The sequence below is a fragment of the Amblyomma americanum genome, chromosome 11 (assembly GCF_052857255.1).
Source record: "Amblyomma americanum isolate KBUSLIRL-KWMA chromosome 11, ASM5285725v1, whole genome shotgun sequence".
Classification (NCBI taxonomy): domain Eukaryota; kingdom Metazoa; phylum Arthropoda; class Arachnida; order Ixodida; family Ixodidae; genus Amblyomma; species Amblyomma americanum.
This window is the reverse complement of record NC_135507.1, coordinates 111,202,101-111,225,720: the sequence shown is the minus strand read 5'-3', so window position 1 is coordinate 111,225,720 and position 23,620 is coordinate 111,202,101. Positions and strand designations below refer to the sequence as shown.

The window sequence follows — 23,620 nt, the reverse complement described above, 5'->3', positions numbered from 1 at the left end:
AGTGGGCTAGGCAGCAGCACATCGGACATGATGCTCAATCAGTTCTGCTTTATCGTGCAGGTTAGTGATTATTCTCGAATGAAGTGTTTTCGCAGTGATGACCGTTTTCTATTGCTGCTGCCATGCCCACTTGGCTTACAAAGTGTTGTCTCTGCTGTTTCTTTCAAAATAAGCCTTTTGATCTGTGGTGACATTGAGTCGAATCCGGGGCCTACAGACCAGGAAATGTTGCAACAACTTCGCTTGGGGCAAAATAACATAACTACTTCAATCAACAATGTCCTGACTAGACAAGAAAAACTTGAAAAAAATGTAGCTAGCTTACATGAACGAATAAGTGGCATAGAAACTCAAATGGCTTCTCTTGGTACATTGAAGACAGAGGTAAATGGCCTGAAATCAACTATAGCTGAACTAGAACAAAATGTTTCCAGCCTCTTGAATAAGGTTGATGAGTTAGAAAACCGGAGTCGAAGGAATAATCTGATAATTTATGGCGTTAAAGAAGAGAGCACTGAAACATTTGATGATCTTATCAAGAAGATAAAAGAAAGTGTGTTTCTTGAAAAGCTTGATTTAACCATTAGTGGAATTGAACGTTGTCATAGGCTGGGAAAGAAGAAAGATGGTGATCGTCCAGTAATTGTGAGATTTTTAGACTACCGTGAAAAAGTATCGATAATGAAAGCCTGTCCCAAACTCAAGGGCTCTGAAATATCGATTTCAGAGGATTTTTCTCTTGGCGTTCGTCAGATAAGGCAAAAACTATGGGAAAGCTCTGCAGAGGAAAGGTCGAACGGTGCGAAGGTCAAGTTATTCTTCGATAAATTAAGTGTGAACGGGACTTTATTTGCCTGGGACAAAACTAAAAACAAGCGTTACAGGATTACCAAGCACACCTGACAGAACAAAACTAAAAAAGGTTGTTTTCGAGTTTTAAATACTAACTGTCGCAGTGTTGTTAATAAAGTCGTTGAGTTGGAAGGTCTTTTACTTACGCATGACCCTGATGTAGTAGTGCTAACTGAGACGTGGTTAAGTGAAGATATATATGACAGTGAATTTGTTCCAAATAACTACCAGGTCTTTCGAAAAGATCGTGACAGAAGAGGTGGGGGAGTTGCGATACTATACAAAGCATCTCTACAACTTATAAGATTACCTGATGTCACCGGAGTCGAGGGCATATTCTGCAAAGTTTATGCTGATAACATCAAGTATTTACTAGGCGCCATTTACAGGCCCCCTAACTCTCCTGTCCCTGTCTTGCACCATTTAAAAGAGTATATCCAGTGTCATGTAAAACCGGGAGACAGAATAATTATGACTGGTGATTTCAATTTCCCGAATATTGATTGGTGCACTTTTTCTTCACAGTCCTGTAATTTGATGGAAAACGAAATGCTGGACCTTGCCTTAAACTTTGATCTGCTGCAAGTTGTAAATGAGCCTACAAGAATACAGCACGGTTCGATGTCCATTCTAGATCTCTTCTTTTTAAGTGGCAACATTACGGAAAACATCTCTTGTGATGTTGCTACTGGTATATCAGATCATAAGGCAGTTTTATTGTCACTAAATGATATTTCTTTAAAGCATGAAGATGCTCTTCATTCCTTTCCAAATTTTTCACGAGCAGATAATGAGTCCATCATTGACATTCTTGACCTTCGTTATGACGATTTCCAAACGAATCCTTGCAGTATTAATTACTTGTGGCTCATCTTCAAGAACATGGTTCATGAATGTATCCGGTGTTTCGTGCCGAAGATATCTAAGCAGTCTTGTAGCCGCAACCCTTGGATCAGCAGAGAGACGCTGCACTTGCAACGTCGACTAAAACGTCTTAAAAAGCGAGCGAGATCAGCCACCCCTTCCATAGTCCGTGTTATTGAGGAGGTGTCACAACAATTAAAAGATCAGACTTTGCTTGACAAAGAAAGATATTTTGGTGTCCAACTCCCATCATTTATTAAAAAATCTCCTGAAAAATTCTGGAGGACGATTACCCCGAGTTCCCGCAGTGCCGACATGTTTGTAATAGATGGAAAATGTATTCGCGATGATAATGCAGCCTGTGTAGCCTTTAATAACCACTTTAAAACTGTTTTTACTGCAGACAATGGTCATCTCCCATCTTTCAATCTGTCTTTACCCCCTGTACCTGATGTTACCATATCTGAAAATGGAGTGTTCAATTTACTTCTAAATCTTGATGTTAAGAAATCGTTTGGCCCAGACGACATCCCAAATGCCTTTCTGAAGCAGTACGCGCAATGGTGCTCCAAGTATTTATGTGTCATTTTTAGAAGGTCTATAGAGGAAGGCGCCCTACCCGATGACTGGCGAGTTGCCAGAGTTAAACCTTTACATAAAACTGGTGACAAAACACAGGTGCAAAACTATCGCCCTATTTCACTTACTTCCACAGCGTGTAAGATACTTGAGCACATTATTCATAAACATTTATCTACCTTTCTTGAAGAACATAACGTAATATCGAAAGCTCAACATGGTTTCAGGAAAGGATATTCGACATGTACACAGCTAATACAAACAATTCATGATTTTGCAGAAGCCATAAACGAAGGAAAACAAACTGACGTAATATTTTTAGATTTCCGCAAGGCCTTTGATACGGTTTCTCATAACAAGCTAATATATAAATTGAGTTCTGTAATAAAAAACGATAAACTAATAACCTGGATTAAGGCTTACCTGACAAACAGGCGCCAGTTTGTTACACTAAATGGTGCCCTCTCACATTGCATTCTAGTTGAATCGGGAGTTCCTCAAGGATCTGTGCTTGGACCGCTTTTGTTTATTATTTATATTAATGATATCGTCCAAGATCTCTCTGTTAATGTTAAGTTATATGCCGATGATTGTGTCCTCTATGAACGAATTAACTCAAGTGAAGATCAAATCAGGCTAAATAATGACTTTCGGAAGGTAATGCGCTGGTGTGATAGGTGGCAAATGGTGATAAATTTTGATAAAACAGTATATATGAGAATAACGCTTAAAAGGAATCCTCTTCTCTACCAGTATGGTACTTCCGATAGTGCACTCTCAGAGGTAACATGCTACAAATATCTCGGCCTATGGATTTCCAATAATCTTTCCTGGAACAAACATATTGATACCATCTCGGCAAATGCTCTGCGCAAAATATTCTTCTTGAGGCGTGCACTACGGTTCGCTACTCCTGAAACGCGTTTCCTTGCGTATAACACTATTGTGCGGCCAATCTTAGAATATGCCGTCATGATCTGGGACCCATATACCAAGATTAACATTAACAAATTAGAAAGGATTCAAAAGAAAGCAGTAAGATTTATTTATAATTCCTATGGTCGCACTTCTATCACTAATCTTATTAAAAAGAGTGGCTTACCATCCGTTACTGATAGAAACCGTATCTGTCGTTTGAAATTCTTTTTCCAGTTAATTCATGGGCAATACAACATTGACATCTCGAAAATTGTTAGTTACTCTAGTGGTTATGCAACACGCCTGAGACATTCTCTTTCCGTAAAACCTTTATCCACAAGAACAAACTGCTACAAATATTCCTATTTTCCTAGAACTATTACCGAATGGAACAACCTTGCTGGTCATATAGTCGAAGAGAATAATTTGTCCCATTTTGAGGCGCTGCTGCAACAAGTGACGAAATTTTGAATGTTCGGTTGATGAGTAATTTGTTGAGGTTTACTTAATTATATGCTTGGCTCTACGACTGCAGTATATATATTCTGAGGTTGTGAAAAGGTACAGTACAGTGTGATGTACTAATTTCGTTGCTGTGGCACCTTGTCTGCTGTATTTCCTTTTTTTTGTCCTTTGGTGTTACACAAATTATGTACCCACCTGCGATGGTCTTGTTGTTAAGAGACCGCAGTATTTATAAATAAATAAAAAAAAAAATCCCGCTAGGTCACTTTTGCTGCCTCCTGGCGTGAAAATTGAAACTGCGCGAGATTTACAGACGTTTCTGCGATCGTATTATCCAAACCCATGAGGAAATACGATCATATTAGCCGTACAAAAATGCATTACCTGCAAAGGACTGTCTCTGATGTCATCATCATCATTGAAGGGATGTGGTTCTTACATATATCTAGCAAAGGTCATGTCCAACATCGAAAATCGGCCACGAGCGTTAGGAGAGTTATGACTATTGCAGCTACTGTCGGATCCCGCTAGGACACTTTTGCTGCCTCCTGGCGCGAAAATTGAAACTGCGCGAGATTTACAAACGTTTCTGCGATCGTATTATCCAAACCCACGTGGAAATACGATCATATTAGCCGTACAAAAATGCATTACCCTATAGGGCATCGGCTGAGAACGGAAAAATAAAAGTATTATGCAGAAAAACGTATTTAGCGAAATCGTATCATCAAGATTTCACTGCACCATCATCATCCCGCGGCTCCGCCTATGGCACGCGCCTCAGGTTCGCCATCAGAGTAAACGCAAGACACAGAAGTCTTGCCATCCCGGCCTACCCTTCTTTCACAGGCGTTTCGGCCTAGCCTTCCTTCACAATATGCAGAACAGCCAGCCTACGCTGGCATATTATAACCACCACAAAACACTCTTACCTTCCGTTACGCTTAATATCTGCACTCTGGATACGTTCATACGCAGCACAGGCTGATCTTATGGGGATGCTGTGCAATAAGCGATGTCGCCGCACAAATAAATGAGTGAATAAACGATGCATGCATGCACGGAAATTGCTATGCAAAAGGCAGGGTGCGGCAGAAATTTGGAACCGGGAGTAGCTAGCGGATGATTTTCCCATGGTTCATGGTTGGTGGCCAACACTCAGTTTCTCCTCCATACAAGATGCGCTGGGCAGTGTTGTGTTCTGTGCTAATATGTGCCTCATATTTTATGTCTTGCGTTGTACTGTTAAGGGGGGACATGGGAATCAAATGGCGAAAATCTCGAAAAAAAATCTGATTTCAGAAAACACCACATTTGGTATCTACTTAAAGGGACTATGCAATAAATTAATTGAGATTACGTAAAGCAGATGAGAGATAGGCATTTCATCACTCCTCACCCCAACGCAAGAATTTTTAAGCTAGCATCAATAACAACGAAGATATATTTACAATTAAAAATTACGCACCTCCTCTTCCTCCCCCTCAACTCGTACACGCGGGGCACCATACAAAAGTAAACAGCTATGGGACTCGGCCCCGCCCATGAATATGTCATCCGCTGACGTTCCTTTTGCTACTTCCGGTTGTCGCTCCTAGCACCCCAGCAGCAGCGTCGGCGGCGTGAATGCGGTGCGCGTCGGGTTTCTTTGCTTTTTGTCTGTTGTAGTTAGAAGTAACTGACCCGGACCTCGAGGTGCAACTGCTCGCTCATACGGCCGCGATGGGCATCAAGCCCTATGTGTTTGAACGCCGGTGACGACAGAACTCCCGACAGAAGGAGGCGGCAGAGGAAAATTGCCCGGTAGGGTCGCGCGGCGGCACGAGCAGACGATTTTCACGGCTACCGGAAGTGTGCCCGTGACGTCGTAGCTGCCGTGGCTCCAGCGAATGACAGCGTGTGGTGGCCTAGTGACGTCATGGGTATAGTGGCGTCTTTTTTCACGTTCTTGTTTTCAAAATTGGTCACTACGAGCACACTAATTGGTCCGCGAATTTTAAAAAACACGGTTCTTAAAAATTCATAATAAACTGCCGGCTCAGTTCCGAACTCATACTTGGTGTGAATGCTTCTTAGCATCATTTCTAAGCACTGAAAACATTTACAAGCGACTTTTTATTCATTGCATAGTCCCTTTAATGGTATGGCAGCGCACGAGCAAACACACACAGAAAGAAGGGGACAAGCGCTGAACTAGCAAATGAAATTTTATTGAGAAGCATGTCGGAATATATACAGCACAGCACACAAGCATACATTCATATAAAAGACGGATAAGAAGCCAGCATCCTTAATCACCACTTAACTTCGTATATCCAAGAATTCCATCTCTTTTTATGAATGAAGAACAGATGGGGTGCTGACGCATGAATGCCCCGCATGAATCCCCCGATATGTGGACAACTTTCTGATAATAGAAAAGACAGACCGACCTCTTGACGAAACAATTGGGAGTACAGTCGAGCCCACATTTAACGGCCCCACTTAAGACGAACTTTCGCTTATAACGAACGAGACCTGCACGACCATCAGAATATACATTGTTTCAATCACACGTATAACGAACGTCATTATGCCCTGCAGATTGGTTACAGCGAACAGACGGCGTAAGCCCAGCGCCACGATGCGAGATAACCTGCCTCCGACCCCTTTGTGCGCCCGGCGCGCGGCATGTTTTCCCAAGCCTCATCGCAGGCAAACTGCCAGCCCCGTTTTGTGCCGCTCTCGAGCGAGCTACCCTTTCCCCGCCGACGCGCTTTCCAACATCGCCCTCCCGCCCCTCCTCGCAACTCCGCTCCCCTCTCCTCACTCTCTTGCAAATCCGCGCGTGGCCTCCGCGATCAACCGCGCTGCCGCCGGTGCCGATCGCGGAGGCCACGCTCCGTGAAGCAGGCCTTCCGTGGGAACCAAGAGGTGGCTGCACTGATGCTCACGGACGCCGCTCATTGGTCTCTCTGCTGGTGCTGTGCGTCTGTATCTTTAGCTTGATTGACTTGATTGCCGCCTGTGCACGTTGCAAGTATACCCCATCGCGCGCTTTTGTCACTCTTGTTGCGGTGCGTACGTTTCGTTGGCTTCGTTCAGATCTCGGGCCCTGGTTGTAATTCGGGATGGCGAACGGGAACACCGTGTCCATTTCCATTGTATTCAGCGGTAGAGATGATGAAAGCAGCCTGGGCAGAGGTAACGGCCACTTGCGAGAGGAACTGCTTCTGCAAGGCCAGCTTCGTTGACGCAGTGTCTGATGCCGAGCCTGATGCTTCGAAAGATGACGAGCCCTGCGGCGATTTGTGGCAGCACGTCGTCGATTCCGACATGGGGGGGTCATGACATTAGTTGGAATGATTTTATTTCTGTCGATGACGATGCCGACACCGCGGAACCGTGCACGGACGAGGGCATCGTTTCTGAAGTGCGGGACGAGAGTGACGCGGAGGAATCAGATGAGGATGAAACTTCGGAGCCAGCACTCGTAAGTAAGCCTGTAGCAATGGGCTACATAGAGAGCCTCAGACAACTTGTCTATGCCAAGGGCCTCGGTGAAGAGCACGCTTTTGCTTCGAATAAACTGGAAACCTCCCTCATCGGATCTGCGCTGCAAAAACAGACATCCATCACGAACTTTTTCACAAAGAAAAAATTTTTTGTTTTGACAAGCAACTGCCTTTAAAGCTGTGGTCCACTTACTACGAACTTCGGGATCTAATGAACGGACGCCGCGTGACGCTCATGATCGTTATAAGCGGGCTCGACTGTATTTTAAGAATATTCGAAGAGTGTTTAAATAAACCTCTCAACTTTGACCCATGAACTGCCTGTGGATGAAAGCAACCGTTTCTTGGACTTAAGCCTCCGGTTCACGAACAACCATACCTGTTGGATTTATGATCCCATGTGAAAAAAGCCCCTTCTTCCATACGATTCGGCACACTCGAAATTAGTGGAACAGGGTATTGCAAAGCTTTTGCTTTCGTAATGCATTAAACAGGTCTTGTTTTTCACACAGTTGAGAATGAAACAAACTGCCCGTCTTGGCGCGGCTGGCTACCGCAGTGATTTGCTAGTGTCACTGGTGGAAAGTGTTCTGAAAGAGAAAAAGGCGGAAGGTCTGATGGGCACCAAGCAACAAAAGAGGAAAGAGATGAAAAACAAAAAGTTGTGGTCATCCCTTATTTGCATAAGATCTCGCACAACCACCTTAAGAAAATCGCCAACAAGGCCATGTTTTCAGCCCCAGTAAAATTTATAAAACTGTGTAATGAGACAAATCCAATGAAAAAGCCGCGTCCTGGAAGCAAAATGAACCATCAGAATCCGTGTGTTGCATGTGATCAGGGTGTTGTTTATGAGATTAGGTTACCGTGTAGAAGCAGATACATCGGCCAGACGGTCGTTTTCTGAACGAAAGGTTACTCGAGCACAATAACAATGTAAGTTCCACTACATCAGGATTTCTGGCAAAGCATTGCCACTATAGCAATCACAAACCTGTCTGCATACCCGACCTTCACGGCTGAAAAATCCTGTCACGAAACAAGTGCACAATAACAAGAGAGATTATAGAGGCAGGGGCGGTAGCAAAAGCAGGGGACTCATGCGTCAGCACCCCATCTATTCTTCCTTTGGAAAAACTAGAGATGGAATTCTTGGATATGCGAAGTTAAGCGGTGATTATGGATGCTGACTTCTTAACCACCTTTCATGTGGAAATTGATATGCTTTTATTTTGTATGCTTGTGTGCTGTGCTGTATATATTCCGACACACTTCTTAATAAAATTTCAGTTGCTAGTTGAGCATTTGTCCCCTTCTTTGTCTGTGTTTGCTTGTGTGCTGCCATTCCATTAAGATGCAAAACCAACTAGCCCTGTCTGCCGCTCACACAATTCGGTATCTACAACATCTGTATCCCGAAAAAAGCCCAGAAGTGACTTTAGAAGCGTCTTTGTGAGGCAGTAAAAAAAACTGGCTGAAATCTCCATAAAAATGCTACTTTTCTCAAGAGTTTTTTGAGCTGTCTGCCCTGCTTGCAGAAAGTAGCACGACAGTGGCTTCATGGATTTTCATGCAGTTCCTTGATAAATCCTTTATGTAGGTTTCTACATTTGTGAATTATTTTTTCATTTTTTTCACTGTCAGTAATTTGGCATGACGGTCATGAGTGCATTATGCAAGTATGGATATAACATTGTGTAGAATAAACCAGGCTGCAGAAGTATTTGGAGAACGTCACTGCATCAACCATTTATTTGGGTAGAACTTAAGAGTGAAGGTCGTCTCCTACCATGTTTTCTCGTCACACCAGGCATTCTGCAAGTTAAGTACAGCAATGAAACATAAAAACTTCATAATCCCAGAGATATTTCAGTGAATTTTGTACTTCAGCATTCTACCTCTGCGTGGCTTTGTGTAGCTGCCGCCACACCCTTTCTGACCTGCACTCTAACTCCGTAAATGCAGTCATCGCCGTACCATGGCCTGCACTCCGCCTTAACCCTTTGCAGTCTTTAGTCGAGCCTCTGCTTGACAACGTGACTCGGCCATAGCAGTCCGCTGTCGGCCATTGCTCAACAAGCTTTTCCATGGTCCAATTGTGCGTTTTTTTTCTTGCTGCGCAGGATGCGTGGTCTCTTGTACAATTAACAAAGTAGATTTTTCTAGTGCTCATATTTTCTTTTAACTAAATGGCAGCACACAGGTGCGCTGAAGTTTTGGCATGTGCGTACATTCCGTGGTTTTTTACATGCCGCTGGCAGCAAAGCATGCCCACGTTCTCGCAGAATGCTTTCTATGGCAAAAATTGCCAAGCTTTCAGCAAAAGTGACGATGATTTTAGCGAGAAAGACAACCATATGCCTCCATCAGATCACGAAGATAGCGATTCCACCAAATCAAATGGCAGCAGTGACGACAACTGCGCTCTCCTGGAGACTGTGGCTCTGGTCACACATGAGCATGAAATGGTGAAGGAAGCTGTTTTTCTGGCTTTTATAATTGGAAGTTTCCATCATAAACAGCTTCATTTTGATGAGAATGCAGCAGCTCAGACAGGGCCTAAAAGAGCAGCGACACGTTCAGTACCACCGGAACTTCAGCGAACAGTGAAGATATCGCGCTGATACAGAAAACACATACACAGAACACATACACGCCACATCCTATCCAATAAACTCAGCAGAAAGTATGCGCTTCGTCTGTTCCCGTCCTGTCCCTGTTTTCTGCATCAGTTAGCGAGATAGCTCCAGTACGAAGCGCCAACTAGCCCTCACTTGTTTCAGCGAACAGCTGTTCAATGATATGAGGGCCCGTGCTAAAAACTGGGCCCATCTGCACTTTTGGACAGCGAGGAAAGGCTGGATGGCAGGCCTCACTTCATATATAAGCTCCCTTATATAGCTCACTTCAAATGTAAGACATCCTTTGACCATAACCAAAGTTCGTCTAAAGTAAGTTTAAACTTAGTAAGTGCATGCAGAAGACTGGACTGTAGCATCTGCAGGCCATACTTAGTAAAGAAGAAAGGTACATACCCCAGCTCAATAAACCTTCTGGAGAGGGACAAAGCATTCTCTTTCAGGTGGGCTGTGTTTAACAAATTTTTACTGTGTTTTTATGCATAGTAATCCTTCATTATAACAAAATTGCTTTACTCGAAATATCACTTTATTCGAAATTTCTTCCGACCCAAACGCCTGCCTTTTAAGCTGCATTGCTCAAAGCGCACGAAGAGCTTGTCCCGCTTAGAGCGAAGTGGCGAGCGGCGGCAACCCTTTTGCGCATGCAGTGACAAATTAATACCACCGACGAATTAGTCTCAGGCAGGCACAGAATAGGCCACAAAAGTACCAAGCCTACGACCGACTAGTAACGGGTACCAAGCGAGTGCTGAGTACCCCCAGCTATTTACAGTGGATGCGAATGGAAGCGCGCCCAGATCTGTCGCAGTCGCATCACTGGTGCCCCCAGTGATAGAATCTAAACAAAAAGAAACCTTCCGTGACACTTTGCGATGCCAGAAAACTGCGGTCTCATGGATGCCGAAAAGTGGCCAAAAGACCGCGGGAAGACTTGCGCCGTAGCATTCCAAGGGGTGCGCTCGGTGAGCAAAATTTTACCGCTCTAAAGAACATTTCTGGCGCTGAAACGTGCCAAAAAACACAAAAGAAGTGTCCCTCCGATTATGAGCCCATTCACGCTTGCGAGTCGCGAGCGAGGTGAGCTTTCAGCAGCGAACTGAGCTACTCCCTGGCTGCCGTAGTCGTCGCTAAACCTAACAGTTTCACATTGGCCAAAGCAGACAAAACTCTCGAAAGCGCGCAAACAACGTCATTTCTGAGAGTTTGCGCTTCAAACGAGAAGGCGACCCGCAGGTCGTGCTTGCAAGCTTGAACAACGGTGTTGTCGAGCTGTTGCCTGGTCGCAAGTGACTGCTGGTCGCACACCCTTTGCCATGTTCGACGCGAGGAGCTACGTTAACAAATCGGGAAGACGACTTTGGGGAAGCCGGTCTAGAAATTTGCTTGCCGTTTGTCATAATCAGCCTGCTTCGCAATAAAACACCGCCCCTAGCTTCGTTGCACTTTTGACGGTGCAAATATACCGATAACTTGCCGGAAACACGAAAAATCTGAGCGTTGCCAGCGGCGAGTTGGGCTCTCAACATGGCGGGTCAACGCAAACACGGTGTTTCCTCGGTGATTTTCTCGAGCTGGTCATGCTTGATTCGTGCCATCCGACTAGACAAATGGTCTAAATGCTTGGCAGTGTCATTTAATTTTGTTCCTAGACATCTGTCAACGGTGCTGATGCGACACTGCGCGAACACTGACACTCGAACCGTAGAATTAGCACAGTGTCGTCGACGACAGTGCGCCAAAAAACTCAATTGCAAACTTCACAGCTGTACCCTTCGGGAAAAAAAAGCTGGCCGTAATCATGCGAAGCCCCTACTGCAAAACAGTTCAGTTTTCATGATCGCGCTGCGTACCTACAATGAGCAGCTAATCGTTTTTTGAGCACAACAAACAACCGCAGACTCGAGCCAAAGCATTTCCGTGACCCCCCCCTGCATGAAAGCGGCCACTGCCATCGTGATTCAAAATAACCCGAAGGTTGAACTCATGGGCGGCGACCGCAGCCTCGTGCAATGCTTGGTCAGATTAGAGCAGGGGTTGCACACGCTCGGTAAGAACTTGAAACAGCGAAAGCTCACTGCCTTTTTTGCACCTGAATAAAGTTTTGCTTCACTGAATACATTGTATTTTGACTTCAACGCCATTGTGGCGCAATTAAAGCTCGACTGCTTTAGATTTTCTCGGGTGGTCGCCTATATCGAATTACCGTTTATAATGAATTTTTTCGCCGTCCCACTGACTTCGTTATAACGAGGGATTACTGTAATTCATGTTTCAATGACGTTACAAGCTGATATTCATAGAGGAGGTCTACTTTTATGACGAACTTTTTAAATAAAGGCGCACTGTAAGCACCATATAGTTCACCTTCTGCAATGGCACTTGTAGCACTTTTCTGCAGAACCTGCACACGCACATGCACAGGGGCATGAACAGGCACAGAAACGCGTGCACACATACACACACAGGTTTTCGTTCAATGGGGCAAGTAAGGCTTAAAAAATTTTCCCTCTGATCCCCACGTACCCCTTAAGAGGAGGATTCCCTGAAGTTATACCTGCTGTCAACTTCAGAGGGAAGACGAGGCCTTGTCCGAAAGTACAAAAAGTTAAGTGAGCTTAGGACAACAATGCAACAAGATGGGGTCGAATCACAGCTGCTGCAGCCCATAAAAGAAAATGTAACTTCGCTGCGGCCAGCCTAAACCGCGCGATGCTGCAGGGAAGCCGAGTCGGGTAACAAAGATAACCGATAGACCCGTCCCCAAGGCTAGGACGGTAGCAGCAGCAAGTGTGCTCGTCGCACACTGTGCCAATAAGTACTGACGCATCGCTATGATCTAAGCATGTTAGGAGCACCAGTTAAGCTTCCCTCAATGTGCGGCGGAGTGTACGCTAACCAAGATGTTCGAGATAACGTACTATGTCACAAGCAAGCACCAATACAAGAGGAGTTGCGGATTTCGTGCCAGTACATGCAAAGCAGAATTACCGCATAGCATGACCTGCCATGCAGTATCTCCCCTCCAAAGCACACACAGTGCCAGTATAGGTCACCCGCACCAAAGAAAGCCACTTGTGCCAGACTCCATGCAGCAGTGTAGACATCCTGCACGTTGGCTTGTCCCTTCTCGCCACACTCGAAGCAGAAGCCACAGTGCAGAGGCAAGAAAGGCCCCTCTATTTTGGCTATGTAGCAAAGAGGTATTTCTCATGCCATCAGCGAAAGGTGCTTGCATCCTCACTCCCAGCAGCACCAGCCACCCAAATGCTTCTGCTCCATTAAATGCTCGCATAGTATTCCTTGGAGTCAGAAGCACACTCAATTTGTGGCCAGGACATGCTCCAGTTGACGCAGTGATGACACATTATTAGAAAGAGACGCACGTTTAATGGCTGAAATAGTGATTGGAAATGAATCCATCCATAAAATGCCTAATATGGCTAACACAAGCAGGGAGTGAGGACTGTCCTGCACTTTAGGGTCGCCGTGCGGACTGCGTTTCGTGCTGTTGTGCGTGCCAGATGGGCTGCTCGTGACATCACCGATGCAGTGTAGCCCGCAGAAAATGCCCGCACAGAGGCCACAGAAATGGCAAACTTTAAAATCGATTTGTACGGCTGCCACAACTAAGCAGAAATGATCAACAAGTTTCATAAGAATCCTTGAATCTCCAAGTTGCCCTTTAAGGAGAGCAACAGCTACCTGTCCGGTGGTTCGGTGTGTGACCTTGTAGACCTCGGAGAAGAAGCCCGAGCCAATCTTCTCCGAGGTGAAGTCATCGAGGCGGGTGAGGGCGGCCACCGCATGGCGCAGCGCCTGGCACGAAGACCGCGTCGGGGGATCCAGCGCACGGCAAGCCCCCAAGCAACAGCGCATCACTGGCCCCTGCAAGTGTTGGGAGATTGTACAGCTGCCACTCTGCACAACACTTCTGAGCTGCACAGGCATTTGAGCTCGACAGAAGGCCCAGCTGAGACACACAAAAAACTTGGTGCCCTTCTTAAAAAAAAAGATGCATCTCCAAAAAGTCCAAAGAACCCCCGAAATGTCGGAAGTGCGCCCACCCCAGAAAATGAATTACTGTGGAGTAAGGTGAAAGAGTGGGTCAGCTTAGTATAAACCGCACTAAAACATTCCAGTCCCCAGATTTTCCAATTTGACTGTGGTGATGACCTCATGACCCCCACAACCAATCCCAGAATTTCGTTATGGAGAAACCCGGTGGTTTTTGCAAGCAAGGAGCAAGGCTGAAAATGGTGGGTCTGTTGGTATGGCACATTGAAGAAGATTTTTGCAAAAGACGTACACATACGAGAGAACTCCAAAGGACAAGGGCTGAACTAACAACTGAAATTTTTATTGAACACAGACCGTTCAGTAACGGGCATGCATGCGCTAAGCCAAGACAGGTAATCTACACAAAGTCATTTAAAAAATCAAATTCCTTAGATGTCATCACTAGAGATGGGAAACTGATACAGGTATTGCATATTTCACTATATGGAAAGCCTAAAAAATTTCATGCGACTTTCGTGTTTTTCCATGGCCTAGAATAGAAACATCCACAAAATGTGGGGAACGTTTCATGGGAAATCTGTTACAATGCCATGCAAGACTGCCGTTCTCTTCATCGCCAACCTTTGTTTGGTGAGGGTAGGTTATTGGGCGAGTTGGTTGCTCATTTTGAAGACTGCAGCGCTTGAGCGCTCGGGCACAAGGACGACATGAAGGCGAAACGACATGTGCTAATTTTCAACTGAACGTTTATTCATTGCATGTACATCTCTTTATACAAAGTGCGTGCATCAGACGATAACTCGCAAGCCTATCACACTGCAGTTCACTTGCGCCACACATTCTAACTTTTCATCGCGCCGTCAAGAAAAAAAACGCCTTCTTTGATAGCAATACAGAAGCCATGCTCACACATTTACTTTCTAGTCTTTTTTACAGCCTTGCCTCCATGATCTATCTCTCTAGTCGTGTCCAGTGTGAATGAACAGTGCTTGCCCGACTGTTCTTCACACAGTCATCCGCCATTCCTATGTAAAATTTCTCATAGGTCGGCAGAACCTTATAGGTTACTGCAGTTTCGCATTTTGCAAACGTATTTCTGTTTGGCAGTGCAGTATTTGTTCCTTCCGCCAGGGGCAGTTCGTGCACTAAGACCTGAAGGTTTTGCTGGAGCAGAAAAAACCACATTAATGCCTTGGCGCTAGGTGACGTTTTTACATTGTGTGGCACAACTTGGATTTTCTTACTGCAGTCAATAATTAGTATCTTTTTCTCTTAACACCACCATTCATCTCTTTTAATACTGGTTCTGCTAAAAGCATTTCGCCTGCATTGTGGCACTGAAAGATGATAACCTGAATGGTACTGCACTAAAAGACAGTGAAGCTGCATACTATAAAGGAATGTCGACCCAAAATGCTACTTTACCACTGGACAAGGCTGGCACATATAAGCTGCAAATAGAATTCTTGCATGCACACATACTACTGCTTTGTTTTCTTCACTGGTGTTCTATTTATATACGCCACCGGAGTCATTGCACAGAAAAGAAAGAGAGAGAATCGGTTGTTTTGCACTCTGTGGCGTTTCCACTTCCTTTGAACACATCCGTTCGCACTGCAGCGGTGCGAGTGGTAAAACAACTCACACAACAGCAACTCTCGTCATTCTGAGCATAAGACTGCTTCACTGGGCAAGCACACACATACCAGCAGAAATTCCAGTAGCCAGCTTATTAAATCAGCCCTCGACAATGAAAGCAATGTGTGCGCATCCTTCAATTTGGAACAGCCACCTCCTGTTTATTAAGGAACTTTGAACACCCTAGGCCTTTTGAAGACCTATACAAAGCACACAGCTCTGAATACATGAATCCCTTTATAAATAAAGCACTTCCTGTAATAAGTAGGTATATTCCTGTTCTCGATGCATTGGTGCTTAGCAAAGCACTCAAGATGATTTCTTATTCTGGCAATGATCTGAACACACACTCCCTTCCTCGACATGAACAGATTGTCCTTCGACATTGCTTGGCAAGCTGTTCCACAGTTCTACAGCCAATAAAAGATGGTACCCATAAGTATTACACTGCAACAGAAATAACCGAATGCATTTACTGACAGTTGAGTGACTTTAAGCAGTCATTCTGTCCACACTGCTAAAATGCCTGATCAGCCCTAAGAATGGGCCGACTCTGCAGCCTTAAGTGCAGTCCTTTAAAGGGACACTGAGAAGAAATTGAAGTTGGCTTGTATCGATAGAATACCAGCTCCTGATCACAAAAACGCCGCTCTTACTGAAAACAAAGCTCTTGTAAGGTAGAAAATAGCAAGAACGAAAATACAGGTATCGCCACCACAGGCCAATCTCGCAAGTACAAGCGTGGTGACGCCATAGGACAAGAGACGCCACCTTGGAGGAATTTTCCGTCTTACTTGGTTTCGCGAATCTCCGAGGCTGACAAAGGTAGGTTGCGCAGATCAAAAATATTGAAGCAAGTTTTGTTTAAAAACCAATAGTGCACTTTTATCACACAAGGAAGGCAGGCAAAAGACAACATGAATGTTGGAAGCAAAGAAAACGGATGCTTGGCGGAGCCACAGGCGGCCAGGAGAGTTTTGATTTGTTATGGCGCTTCGCGTCTATAAGCTTTGCGTGCCCCGTGGTTTCGTTTTTGACGCGCTTCGATTTACAAGTGCCGAACAGCAGAGGAACTCCAAGTGCCGCTTCAAGTACTAGTTAGCCTTTGAAGGAGCCTGTTAAGGCTTGTCAGATGATCGCCACGGTCGATGAAAAGCTATGATGGCACGATGGTCGGTGATCGTACAAGGCAGCACTTGTGTATTCGCACGCTTGTCCTGCAAAACATTCCCGGCTGTGCCAGTCAACTTCAAACTACTTAACGGAAATCGTTTATTAGGGACGGGAGACAAGGTACAAGGCAGTTCAGAAAAATTTGATGGCCTAGCTCTGTTAGGCCAGGATATACCTAGCGAAAGCGCGGATTTTTCTGCATCAGAAGAGTGCATTCACTAGATGCGCCTTTATTGACGGCTGTAACTTGAGCCGTCGTGGCGGAGCGGTAGCGTTTCCGCCTCAAACGCCGAAGGCCCTGGTTCGATTCCGAACCTCGGCACCGGACTTCTTTTCTTCTATGCAGTGAGTGGGCGTGGGGTTTCAGTGGCTCCCATGGATGCCGCCGCTGAATACGTTGGTTAGCGATCAAGCGCAGGCTCTGTTAAGGCGCGTTTATGCTGCGGCGAGGCGCGCGCGCGCTGCACGGCGAAGTCACGTCGGTCAAAGCGAGACCCTCTATACTCCAACTGCGCTTGACCGCCGACGCGTTCGGCGGCTTCGGCGCACTCTGACCGCACTGGCGGGGTGATTGGAGCATATATCTATTTCGCGCCGAGTGCGCCAGCCGCCGCCGGCCCGGCCAGACTGATTTGGCTCCGCGGCGAGGTGCGTGTTATATTCAATAGCTGCGGCAGTTGGGCGGAGCTGTTCTTTTCGAGCTCGGCTATTTTAATCCATTCACAGTATATATCTGAAGGTACATGCAAGTTGGCGAGAGAGCCAGATCCAGTGGACCCGTTGGATCTAGCGGAAACGGTTGAAGCGTTGTGCGCCGGCTTTGGTTTCAAGCCGCCGACTTTAAACGCGACCGCCCTCGAGCACCCATTTGTTTTTTTGTGGCAAAAGATAAAAAAAATTACTTGGCCCTTGCAACCGTGGGAGACCTCGACGCCGCCTGCTGCGCCGTGCAACCGCGCCGTTCAAGGAGTCACAATCCGTTGGCCCCAAAGCCCCGGCCAGCCCCCGATGGGCGCAAGGCGCCGACCTTGTCCTGGCCCATTGCGACTCCCCGCACTGGGGTTATGATATTTAGTTTGCAACAGCTGCTCTCTGAGGAAGGGGGAAACCACCCTCCGGCGCCTAACCTAACCGTGCTCCCTCAAAAGCATCGCACGCTCTGTGGGGCTGAGGTCGTTGAAATGCAGGCCGGAGTTTTTGCGAGAACTACGTCGTCGGGTTCGGGAACGGGATCCATCGTAACGCTGGCAAGACGCCGGTGCAAACGTAAACGAAGCGACGGTGGCGACCCCCGATAGATGCCTTCAACGTGCGGCGGCGGCGGTAGCTTTCATTTCGGCAGCTGCTAGACCGCACCGCTAGCTGCCAGAAATCACGGAGTCCCTGTTTACGTCACTTTTCACGTCATTCTGTTCTGTGTCGTCATAAGAGTTCTCCGTGTCGTCATAAGAGTTCTCGAGTTTGAATCGGAGCGGCGGGAAAAAAAAGTTTTCAACTTCGAATCCAAATTTCTCTGAAATAAATGCATCTTTCGCTCCCGGACAAGCATCAACAAAGCCATGAAATGCCGAACTATCAGATATTGCTAACAAAAAAATTTTGATAGGGTTCTCCTCAGTGTCCCTTTAAGAGTAAAAACATCCACTGTGCCTCCAGCTGGCAACATGTGGCCCCAAACATTCAGCATGACCAGTTAGAAAATTAGCCATGGATCAGCAAAGGCGACCACATTATGAGGAGAACCTCTCAATGTACTGCTCTGGCTCCATCGTCGTCAACATCAGCCTGACTACACCCATTGCTGGGCAAAGGCCTCTCCCATGTCTCTCCAATCAACCCTGTCCTGTGCCAGCTGCTCCCACCGTATGCCCGCAAACTTCTTAATCTCATCCGCCCACTTAACTTTCTGCCCTCCCCTGCTGCACTTGTGTACTCTTTAAATCTAGTCCGTTGCCCTTACCGACCATCAGTGCATTACAAAATGGAATGTATGAGTCACATCACAAACTTCGAAAGACCTGCAGTGAAATGCTGTGATGAGGTGAAGCTCTGCAAACCCCATTTACACCCAAGCTCTGGGACTTGCGCAGACCCTGCTGTTCTTGCACATTATCAACTTTCATCTCCACAAACTGGCCAGTACCTGAACAACACCCCAGTGGTGCACAATGAAAGAAGCGCAAATTATTTCAAACAGCTGCTGGCGCTGAAAGATAAGTTCCCTGCAACAAGGAACCTTTGCTATTTATTGCTGCACAAAGGCCTCCCACACGAGCGTCCTGTACTCCTGTGAGGCATGCAAAATATTATGGGACCGCATAGACAGGAATGCAACAAATGAACTGGCCATCTTCCCGCAAACCTTCAGCGAGGAGAAATTCAAGGACTATAGACACCTAACTTTAGATGCCTGTTTGCTCCTTTCAAAGGATACATCAGCATTAGTATACATGGATCAACATATTGTATTTGTCTACAACCACTAAATAATGTATAATTTAATTTTTCTCTTATGAAGCTTTGGTTTCAACAGCCGAACGATGGCTGAGTAGTTGGCCTTTAGGTCAAGTGGGGCATGAAGCAACCTGCAATATAAACGGTGATACATAGTTTGAGTTCACTACACCAGCCTACTTCAAGAGCTGGATTGACAACAAACGACGTAGCAACAGCTATATTGTTTTCAGCAAGAGCTGCTGTCAGTGCGACCAGTTGGTTATCGTCTTGTAAAGCCATAAGGAATTGTGCTGAAACATGACACACAGAAAGACATGCAGACAGGACGAGCATAAATCTGAAATTTTAGAATTTTCGATAGCAAATGGATCGTATACATGTAGCCTTTGCAACTGATTTTGCCAACATAAGCCAGCCTGCTTTTGCCATGAGCCTTTTTTGTTTGCTTACAATGATCAATTGCATACCTATTTTATGTGTCTTTTTCATAAAAAATACTTGCAATGAGTTGCCTACAGATATGTTATCTCTTTGGCTACTTGCTGATGACAAATTATGGAACAAATTCATAGTCTTGTTTCTCACTCTGGTCACGCCCCTGCTTCGTTCTGTCTGTCTCTGGTTTTCCAATGATTTTCGACAAACTGTACGTGTGTGCTTGTCCTGCCAGTGCGACTTTCTTTGTGCCGTGTTTTAGCAAATTCCTTATGGCTTTACAAGTTATGCTGTCGTTTTTTTTTGTGCCTCACGTGACCAATTGGTCAACTGCATCCCACAGCCATCGTTTGGTTGATGAAACCGAAACTGCGTCCAGAAGGAATCCGATTATGAAATATTTAGCGGTCAAAGACGAATGTCACAAGGTGATCAACATTTATAAAAGTCTAGTGCATTATTTGAAAGAAAACATGCAATCAATAATTTGGTGCCTACAGTCCTTTAAAGCTGGCACACGACAAAGACACAACTTTCACTGAAAACAAAGGCTCTAGAAAAGGTAAAAAAGAGAATGAAATATGCATGTCGCCAGCATCGGCTGCCTTCGTAAGCACACCGCAGTGATATGAAGACACTTTCTGAGCAAGCACCCCCAAAGCCAGGCTACATTCACCAACAAATGGTGATCTTGACATCACAAGTATGAAACGACTGTCAGGAAGAATTATCAGCAATAAATGCCTTTTTTCCGCAGCAGCACAGTCTATGCGTGTGCACTGGACTCAGCTCAAGAAAAGATGAAAACACACGGGACGAAACTTGGGACATGTTTTCGCCTCTTCTAAAGCTGCACCATCGGGCACAGATCAAACCGACAGGGAGAGCCACAGAAGCGATTTTTACAAAGGTCCAAAATTGGATGCAGTTGTCCCCATCTGCGCTGCACCCACATCATCAGCATCGCAGGGATTTGTTCAACTGAACAGGCAGCCGCACGACATCAATCCCGAAGGAGTGACTTTTTGAGCGGTGAAACGTGGTGCGGCACGCATGCAATTTATTCTTAGTTTCGCGGCCGCCTGCTACAAAGGCTGCAGCCACAGATCGCCCTCATCATCTGGGGCACTCCACAGGACCCCAGCAAAAGCGCCGCGTCTCGGGAACGCCCTTCGCAACCGCGGAGACGAGCGTCCGCTGATTTGTTTCCGGCGCAGCAGTAACGGTTGAAGCGTCAGTCCAGCGTTGGGCTGGAGCAACATCACTTGTGTGCCAAGAGAAGCAGTGCGTGGCCGAGTTTTTATCGCACAATTCGAGAAGCAGCGTGACGCGCGATCGTGCGAGCCGCGCTGGAGTGAGCGACGGAAGCCGAGTGCGCGTGACGGAAACCCGTTTCTTTTTCACGCGCACCGAAAGGGAACACCCTGACTGCACACGCCGCGACGATATGCATCTCCGCGCTAGAAGACAACGCCACTGGGACGATTGGCGGCCTCGAAATAACCAAAAGCAAGAAGGAAAAAAAATCACGGGGGCGAGGGGGAATGTGCAATTCTTAAGCCGACCGGCCGGCTTACGCACGTCAGTCGGTTTCGCTAAAAACTGGGTCGGCCCTTGGAGCGCTTCTGGTACCGACGGTGCTTACTACTACGCCGTAGTGCTCCGGGCTACGACGACACGCGGTCAAGTCGGTAACGCAGACCCAAACAGCTGTGCGCCGTCGTCGGTCGGCGCAGGCGCCGTTCTGATGGTGATTTACTTGGACTTTCTTGAACGACAGGCACGACTCCTTGGACGCAGTTCAAAACGTAACTGGATATCCCCCGGTCGGGCTCCAACGAGGCGCTAGTAGGCCTAGCACGATCAGCCCGGGGTAAAAAAATGCACGAAACGACTCAACTGCGGACTGAGCGGCTCCACACTCGCAGACCCGACAAGCGGCTCTTTCCTCACCTTGTCGGAGATGGTGTGGCGCCGGCACTCGATGTCGACGCGCTGCAGTTACGCGACGTCGGAGGACCTCGCTGCTCCATCGCGACTTCACCAAGCAGCGTTGCTTTTCACGGGCTGTCTTGCGGTGTCGCAGCTGAACGGAAGCGGCACGGCGGGCACACAATTGTGAGGCGGTTGTTGCTGCTCTTGTTTCGTTTTCTCTCCTTTTCCTTTGCTCACCGCGGCTCCATCAGCGAGCAGCACCTTTCCTAAACTCAGCTCTCGGGCACTTGCCGTTGTTGTTGACTGTTAGGAGGTGCTGTCGGCCACAACTTTCCACAACTAAGGCACCAGGGAGCGCAACTCTATCAGCAGTCACCATCATCATCATTGTCAGCCACAGAGTACGAACGTTGGAATCACACGGTTGTTGGAATCACTGATCTCCACTAGGGGGCTGGATACCGCATTTAATGCACTTAATGCGGACCGGCAGGTCGAACGAGAGGATCGGATTAAGCTGGAAGCTCAGGTCGCCGATTTGATTAAAAAGGAGGAGAATAATGCCGCCCTGTCCTGTTGAGGCGAATGGTGGGCGAGATTAAAGAAGAGCGGGAAAAGCGGACCCAGCTAGAAAAACAGGTTGAAGCGCTCAGGTCGCGGCCGGCTGGGCACCCCAGTTCGGAGAAGTGTCAGGTGGGGGACGAGGCTCGTCGATCGTACAGTGCTGTAGTGCAGCGAGCATTGAGTGAGAAAAATGCGAACGAAATGAAAAAGGTTAAAGCGGGCATGGAAACTCGCGACAATAGCGTACAGCGGCAGGAGAGTCAGCTAGAGCGATCCGGAGGCCAACAGATGGAATTAGGAAGCGAACGTTTGGGGCACAGGAGAGTTCTGGTGGTCGGGGACTCGAATGTAGCGAGGGTTGAGGGAGGCGTTCTGACGGCAGTGAAGGCAGACAGGCGGGTGCAGGTGGAGGCTCAGTCGGGAAAGTGCATGGTGGATGCAATGGCCAGAGCCCGGGAGGTGGTGGTGGGCAGCATGGATGGCGAACACCTTGTGGTCATCCATGCTGGTCTCAATGATGTACTGCAGGGGAGGAGCCAGAATCTTGAGACGCAGTTGGAGGTGGGGATGCGTAGGCTTAGAGAGGCCTCTGAGAGTGTGCATGTGACCATATGCACAATCCCAGAGGTCCAGAGGCAGGCTCGCGAAACGGAAAGGAGGGTCGTGGAGACTAATCGGGTAATTAGGCTATTGAGTCGACGACTAAGATACGAGGTGATGGAGGTCAACAGGGAAGTGTACGAGGTTAGGCCCCACCCTTTTGCACAGGATGGCATCCACTACGGTGGTGCCACTGGCAAGAAGGTGGGTAGTAGGATAGGTCGCCAGGCAACAGCTTTTTTGGGGGGACCCAGAGCTCTGAAGGAACCACTGTGGAGAAGGAAGAATTAAGATCAAACGGACAATGGAACCATAGGGGAAGAAAGAGACGCAAGCGCCAGGGCCAAGTTAATTCAGATATAGGTTTCATTAACATGCAAGGTGGCAGGAATAGACTGAAATGGGAGGAAATAGAAGAACAGTTAAGACAGGAGGAATTAATGGTATATGGTTTAGCGGAAACACATCTTAGAGACATGGAGCAACCACCCTGTAACCCAGACTACGCATGGGAATATTGCAATAGAACAGAGGGCAGCAGAAAGGGAGGTGGAATTGGGGCATTCATTCATAAAAGTATGAATTTTCAAAGGGTTAGACTGGGATGCAGGGAACATTTATGGCTAAAAGGAACAGTGGCAGGCAAGCAAACACTCCTTGGCTTTGTATACCTGTGGACAGGGGTTAATGCCAAAGAGGAAAACAGGAAAATGTTAGAATGTATTGCAAGCGACATTGATGAGCTAGGAGGACAGGGCGAGATAATTATATTAGGCGACATGAATGCACACATAGAAGACCTGGATGGGTACACGGATTCGACAGGAAGCATGCTGCAGGACACGTGTGACAGGCATGATTTAGTTGTATGCAACAGCACCGAGAAGTGTGAAGGGCTCATAACATGGGAGGCGGGGAGTCTGCACTCGACGATAGATTACGCACTAATGTCACAGAGGATGTATAACAGATTAGGGGTAATGAGCA

At 46.8% G+C, this 23,620-nt stretch overlaps 1 protein-coding gene across 6 annotated transcripts in view; it reads right to left on the bottom strand.

Annotated features, from left to right (window-relative positions):
• The window catches only part of cdi (serine/threonine kinase), a 126,345-nt gene extending 104,526 nt beyond the window's left edge, over positions 1 to 21,819 (bottom strand). For 2 of the 6 annotated variants that reach the window (XM_077642948.1, XM_077642950.1), the window contains exons 1-2: positions 21,488 to 21,813; positions 13,517 to 13,699 (exon numbers count right to left, since the gene is read on the bottom strand). In XM_077642948.1, the coding sequence (XP_077499074.1) occupies positions 13,517 to 13,690 (174 nt within the window). In that variant the 5' untranslated portion in view covers positions 13,691 to 13,699; positions 21,488 to 21,813. Of the gene's footprint in view, positions 1 to 13,516; positions 13,700 to 21,487 lie in introns of all 6 variants that reach the window. The other 4 variants (XM_077642946.1, XM_077642949.1, XM_077642952.1 and 1 more) reach the window with 4 other exon arrangements.
• Between the last annotated feature and the right edge of the window lie 1,801 nt (positions 21,820 to 23,620).